Genomic DNA, 7,019 nt, shown 5'->3' on the forward strand with positions numbered 1-7,019 from the left:
GTACAGTACCGGTTTATTAACAGTTAAATAAAAGTAAATTCAAACTTCTTAACCGGACCATGGGTGAGAAAAAATGTAATGTAGTATTAATCTCATAACTATAGCCTATGTGTTTGTTTATATTCTATCTGGTATCTAGAGCAGTGGTTCCCAAACTCTTTCGTGTCAACTTGTCAAGGACCCCCAAATCAACATTTATTAGGCCACGGACCCCCCATTTGAAAACATATGCCAGTGACCCCGATAAGGGAGGATTTTTACTGCTCTAGCAGTGATTGAGTGTACATTTAACGGGTACACTCAGAGTTACAGACCCATAACTATCTCTAATTGAGCTAGGTACCCCCTGGAACTCCCTCAAGTACCCCCAGGGGTCCCCGGACCCCACCTTGGGAACCCATGATCTAGAGTGTAGAATCTAGAGTAGGCCTAGAAAGTGCAATTAGTGCATACCTACTACCTTCTGGAGGACTACGTAATGTGGGAATAAAGTGCAGCCCTATACACGTACACTACTATATATAACTATAGCGCAGTATGAGGTCACAGTGATCTTGTGTCTGTCCATGGTGTGAACATACCGCGCTGCAGCTCAAAAGACAACCGGTTTACTAATTGGATAATTGCCACTTTGATTCGACGTGGAAGGAATATATTAGTAAAATGCGCCCGTTTTTTTAAGTTACGACGGACATTGACAGCTTCTGCAAATGCGTGCCTGATGCTCGACGACGAGACTACCGTAGTCAAATGTGCAGCAGTGGTGGGTTGCTTCTGGCAGCCTAAATCAGATTATTGGATAGGTAAAATGGATTGTGACGTAGGTTTTAAACCCCCACTGACATGTTACTGTGTACTACTACAGTAGGCAGTACTGCGTATCGTTGCAACATCCAGACAGTCAACAAAACCAAGAACAAGAGCATGACTCCTCATATATCGCTGTGAGTGGACGGACGAACGGACGAACATAACATGGCTTCCTACCTTCAGGTAAGACACGCAGAATCAAATGGTGTTCTATAGCTACTCAACAGACAGATCTCACATTTATTTCACTTCAGTGTTTTCTTAACTTGCTCTTCGGTTGTCTAGGTGCGGTTTTGCGCATTTGAATCATGGCAGGCTTCTGCGTGCACTTGGTCATGGTGGACAACGACAAGTGAAACATGTTAGGCTACGTTTACCCACATCACATATGGGCTTGCAATTCTAAAATTCACTATTGTAAACAGGTGGTTGATAGGCTCAATGTCGCTAGGCGACAGCTTGTGCGATCACTTTCGCCAATGGGGGTCTCAGCACGTTTTTGTGTGTTGTCGTGCCAAACATGATTAAGGTACAGTATTAAGGTGACGTGGGTGATGCTGTTCTGTTACAGATTGCTGATGATGAACGGGGCCACGAGCTGGACCTTTTCTGTGTCCCCAAACATTATGAGGACGATTTGGACAGAGTGATCATCCCCCACGGACTGATCATGGATAGGTAACGCACAGACTGCACAGTCTGACCTTTATTTGTATTTATTTTTAATTATGTATTCAGCACAGTATAAAAACAACACAGTGAACATATAAATATAAGAAGGGTAAAGTGCTATAGGCTGAGGCAAAAAAGCCCAATACATATTATTTACATATTTCCTTCCAAATCAAATCTTTTCCCGTGTACCCATATGCTCTACTGATTTACACATTTGTCAACATTGTAAACAACAGTGTATAGGTAGGTGAAAACATTGGCAACATAATTTGTTTAAACAATACACCACACAGTGCACTGCAGTGCATCCTAGTGTTTTTTGCATGGGTGTATAATTTGCATGGGGTAAAAGGCATTACATGTCTGCACTTTGGCCAGTGCACTGTGCATAATACTGATGTATTATGCAACATTGCAACCAACTGCTTGGTTTCACTGCTTGCCTTGTACCTGAGTGAGTGAAATAATAAGCTCTCTTGCTTATTGATTTGGCATAGTAATCAATGACTTGGTGTTTTTATCAACTGATTTGTGTAATCCAATTTCTAATTCACCGTGCATCACGCTCTCCTCTTCATCCTCTCAGGACAGAACGTCTGGCCCGTGATATAGTCCGGGACATGGGGGGACATCACATTGTAGCTCTGTGCGTTCTCAAAGGGGGCTACAAGTTCTTTGCGGACCTGCTGGACTATATCAAAGCCCTGAACCGCAACAGTGATAAATCAGTCCCAATGACGGTGGATTTCATTAGGCTAAAAAGCTACTGTGTAAGCTGCCCTTCTCATTTAATTTCCAGGAACAGCTTTTGCTGATGCTAGATGTGTGATAGAGGGGTATGGGGTGGTGGTAATATCCAAACAAGAAATTAATCATGAAATGTATCCTGACTGTACAATACAGCTCTTATAGTTTGTGAATGCAGCCGACATACAAATTGGAGAATAAATTGTCAAGCTAGCAATGCAATCTTTTGGCAAGCTGCCAAGGTCACACTGCAATATACTGTATATATGATCCTACTACTTTGTTGTCCTCAGAATGACAAGTCTACAAACAGTGTCCAAGTCATTGGCGGTGATGAGTTGTCCAACCTAACAGGCAAGGTTAGTACTTTTGGCTCTACGTTGAGTTATTTCATGAAGTGTAGTCATGTCCCTGTACATACAAGGTGTATTTAAATATGTTTCCTTCCATCTCAATATGTTTTGCTTATTTTCTCTACAGAATGTTTTAATAGTTGAGGTAAGATATGTGTTCTCTTTTGATACAAATATGTATTCTTAGTTTTAGCTCTAAATGTGTTCTATACAGCCATGCATGAACATTCAAGCAATGTTAATCCACCATTTTGAATAGCATTATCAGATAGGCTACAAGCTCTAGAAGTAAAGGCTATTTGCATATGACAGACCAAATTCTTAGATGTATGTGAATTATTATTATTATTATTAAAAGACCATACCGGTACTTATTATTTGCAGTTAGGCCTATGTGTGCTTGTCACGTAGTATTTGGAACACTGCCTGCATGCTGCATTGTTTACAATGCACTGTAAACAAAGCATTACTGCCTGATGTGGCTGTAGTCAGTGCTGTCCTCATTTGTGTTCTTGGTGTGAAACCGTAGGATATTGTGGAGACAGGGAGGACGATGCAGAAGCTACTCTCCCTGCTGAGTGAATGTAATCCAAAAATGGTTAAAGTTGTAAGGTAAGAGCCATCAGATGCAGCTCACAGACCAGGAAGTTGAATTATAGATCTCCAGTCCAGTGTAACTGACTTCAAGGTCATGGTGGCAACAACAGTGCTCTCAGCTAATGGGCATGCCACGCTCCCCTTAAGTACTGTATACTGTAATGTGAGTGAGAGAGGGAGCAGCTTAACAATTAATCTGCCATACTATTACAGTAACTGCACTGAGGAGATGGAGACCAGCTCTCTGATACTGTATATGAAAATGATTGTCATTCTAAATGCTGTATGTTGATGTTCAAGTAATAAGTATGAAGATCATATCAGGGATTTACTTTGGTACTTTGCACAGAGCAACCCCAACATTCAATTTACTGTATATTATCGTATTGTCTGCACTTTGAATTTGTAAAATTGTTAGCTTAATGGTGTCCATGAAAAGTATTGTGGCAGACATAGTTCGTCTGGTGATTTCCTGTGAGGTAAATTTGCTAGCTGCATGATCACTTTGCTGCAGGGAAGTGAGATGACACGCAAGCTCTCAGACAGACTTAATGGCTTACCGTTTGTTAAGAAAAAGTGTTCCAGCAAGTCCCGAGAGCACTGTTGCCATCTGTCTGTATTCAGGCTTGTATGGAACACTGCGGCGATATTCCATTCTGTTTTTAAGGTTAATTCCTGCCTAACGGATTCCAGTTAATGTCAAAATAGCAGTGGCAGTGCTTGTTCCACATTCCAACTCTGTTGTTTTGTGCTATATAAATGGTGGATTGGATTGACTCATGTTTATGATCTTTTTTGTTATTTCAGCCTCCTAGTGAAGAGAACACCTAGGAGCTCAGGGTATAGACCAGACTGTGAGTACCATTTAACTGCCCAGTCATTCATTTCACTGCCCAGTCAATGTGATCTGTAGGCCTATAGGGATAGGAGCTGGAGTTAATGTTAATACAGCATATTGACATGCACATTTCTGTCTTCACTACCAGGTGAGTTGAGAGGGTTTCTTTGTATTCAAACTACCATATGGAAATATGTGTTCAGTGGCATTTATGTAATTATTTGTATTTCAAAATATGTTGTCTTGCTATTATGGCTTTGAGCAACGGAGCTGGAGTTAATGTTAATACAGCATATTGACATGCACATTTCTGTCTTCACTACCAGAAATAAATGGTGAACAGAGGAAAAGCTTTGTGTGGTTCTCTTCTGAATAGCAGTCAAAACAAGAGGGTTACAACTGGTAACAGTTGTAATCCTTTGTAGGCAGTAGCTACTAGCTGCTATTCATTTCATGTTCGCATTTGAAAGAATGGTGAGACAGGATGTATTGTTTTACCGCAGTTCGGTTTTTGTAAAGATTTATCATCCATTTTAGGAAGATGTACTCCACGGGTAGCTGAGCACTTAGTGAATGCCCTGACAGATGCTTGAGATGCCTGCATGCTCACACTGCCTGTGTGAGCGTGTAATACTTTTAGGTTGGAGTTGGATCATCTCTTTAAGATTGTAGCTCCAGGACAGCTGTGAACAGGATACACATTTGACTTTACGCACTGGCAGCTAAAGGGCTAGGCGTCCGTTTGTGCGTGCGTGCGATAGATGGAGTATACTGTACTTGCATATAACGGAACAATCACAAAGCAGATAATGCATTACATTACAGTTTGGTATACATTTGATTGTTTTGTATATCTTTCCAGACATTGGTTTTGAGGTGCCTGATGCATTTCTGGTGGGCTATGCTCTGGATTACAACGAGTACTTCAGGGATCTCAGTGTGAGTAGCCTATTCTCAAAATATAATGACTTCTATGGTATAAAATCAAGTTGGCATTCTATTTGAAATACCTAGACCAAATATAGAACTGAACTGAAGGGCACATTTATTTACACTCCGGAGAACAGAGACAGTTCTTGAGACATTGATTGTTCCCTTTACGTTCTTCGTGTTTACAGCACATCTGCATATTAAAGGATGACGCCAAGGAGAAGTACAAAGTATGAACAGAACTGTGCAGACAATAAATGAAGACGAGGACCACTGTGATGATACTCCTTAACACCCCCCCCCCCCCCCCCTCCCGTTTTGAATCGGTTATTTTTCTACATGAAGAAAGAATCCACAATGTGAATATGTGAGTTACTAAAGTAAGCAAATAGCTTTCCCCTTCAAATAGGTGGGTTCAATTATGTATATGTGTTCATGACTTTGTTTTTTTCATTTTATATTTATTTACAAATCTGTGTCAGTTTTGGCCTCTTGAATCATTGTTTTATATTAGTGACTGTAAACAGAACATTGTTATTATGAGTTTGTCACTATTGTTACCAGGGTTTCAGGCTACTGCGATAGTTTCTTTTTGTATAGTCATACAACTGTCAGTCAAATGCAGGTGGCCTTGAGTCTGTGTAACCACATTTGTTTGGTAATGCTGTTTTATCCTCTCGTATCATGCGATAACTGACGTGGAATGTACTGTAAAAAAATATTTTATTTGATAATCTCTGTTTTCATGGAGGACCCGTTTACAGCAATATAAATTATGTTGAATCTTCTTGGCGATTGTGTTCTTTGAATGAATGGTTTATTTCGGAGCTTTACCATAACATGAATATAGTCCGGCAGCCGACAGGCTTCTTTTGTTTAAAGTGGGAAATTTGGTATATAGTCTTTTTTTTATTGGCCTAAAATATTATACATACATTCATGAATCCACTTGCTGACCGGTGTAGAATCGTTGAAAAGAAGAAGACCTCAGGATGCGTTGTATATTACTCAGCAAGAATCTTTATTAGTTGCTAAGGAGTCACAGAGTTGAACAGAGTTGTGGATGACGGCGTCTCCGCTCGTGTGACTGACCTTAGTCTGTTTGCATTGAACATATATAGTACCCGAACATAACGTATGTGTCTGTATGCGTGTGCATGTGTATGGGGTCAATTAGTCTGACAACATATTCCATGAGATGACAGTTTGGGCATGTGACTCCCGATGTTTGCCTGCACTGTCCTATAGCTCCGAATACAACGGCCATATATGTGTGTGTGTGCATGTGTGTGTGTGTGTGTGTGTATGGCCAATTAGTCCGACATGCTAACAATGTGCACATCCTGACAAGTGAATTATACATACACTATGTTCGACAACACATTGGTCAACCACAAGACACATCACCCGGTGCATACAAACAATTCCATATAGTCACTTTATGGTTAATTGACAACACATAGACAATGATAGATATAAATCTCCTGCATTGGCTGTTAGTATTGGGCTTTTTCTTTTCATTAACATCCTATGGCAGGCAAAATGTCCTTATGCTCTAAAGATGGTGTGCCACAATTATTTCCAGTGTTTCATGTGTCTGAGGTGACGGTACTTCATTAGACAACCTGGAGTCGTTTTTATATCCAATGGTGTAATAACTTTGTATTTAGGGATTCTTCCTGGAGGCTGAACCCTTGACAGTCAAACGGGCCAATGAAATAAACAGTAATATAGTGACATCACACTATCAGCCCCTCCCCACCCTTCCCCCTTTATCATACAACTACAGCTGTGGGTAATTAACTGGCATACTTAATTAACTGGTGGGCGTGCCCACATAAAAACAACATTTTAACAAATACTGTACACTTTTTTGAAAAAACTATACCTCCTTATATAACAATAAGACCTGATGCTCATGTTTTAGGGCGGAAAAAAATCACGGCACTCCATCTTTAAGTAGCATGTGACATGTCAAACTAGGGGGTTTTCATCATTCTGAATCCATTCCAAGCATTAGTTTTGCACAAAAAACACTCCTAATAAGAAACCCCTATAAAAAGAATTGC

General features: G+C 40.3%; 1 protein-coding gene across 1 annotated transcript; it reads left to right on the forward strand.

Moving 5' to 3' along the window:
• Window positions 1–554: 554 nt before the first annotated feature.
• On the forward strand, window positions 555–5,738 carry hprt1l (hypoxanthine phosphoribosyltransferase 1, like). The gene is made up of 10 exons (XM_079500835.1): window positions 555–763; window positions 866–993; window positions 1,382–1,488; window positions 2,072–2,255; window positions 2,526–2,591; window positions 2,713–2,730; window positions 3,115–3,197; window positions 3,990–4,036; window positions 4,883–4,959; window positions 5,139–5,738. The coding sequence occupies exons 2-10, from the start codon at window positions 976–978 to the stop codon at window positions 5,184–5,186; spliced, it is 648 nt and encodes a 215-aa protein (XP_079356961.1). The 5' UTR covers window positions 555–763; window positions 866–975; the 3' UTR covers window positions 5,187–5,738.
• The last annotated feature ends 1,281 nt before the right edge of the window (window positions 5,739–7,019 follow it).

Source organism: Electrona antarctica, assembly GCF_951216825.1.
Source record: "Electrona antarctica genome assembly, chromosome: 5".
Lineage (NCBI taxonomy): Eukaryota > Metazoa > Chordata > Actinopteri > Myctophiformes > Myctophidae > Electrona > Electrona antarctica.

Bases quoted from the DNA above. Each gene is read 5' to 3' on its own strand.
- hprt1l (XM_079500835.1), top strand. The intron at 4,037-4,882 runs GTGAGTACCATT...ATATCTTTCCAG, and splicing joins CTCAGGGTATAGACCAGACT to ACATTGGTTTTGAGGTGCCT. The intron at 4,960-5,138 runs GTGAGTAGCCTA...TCGTGTTTACAG, and splicing joins AGTACTTCAGGGATCTCAGT to CACATCTGCATATTAAAGGA.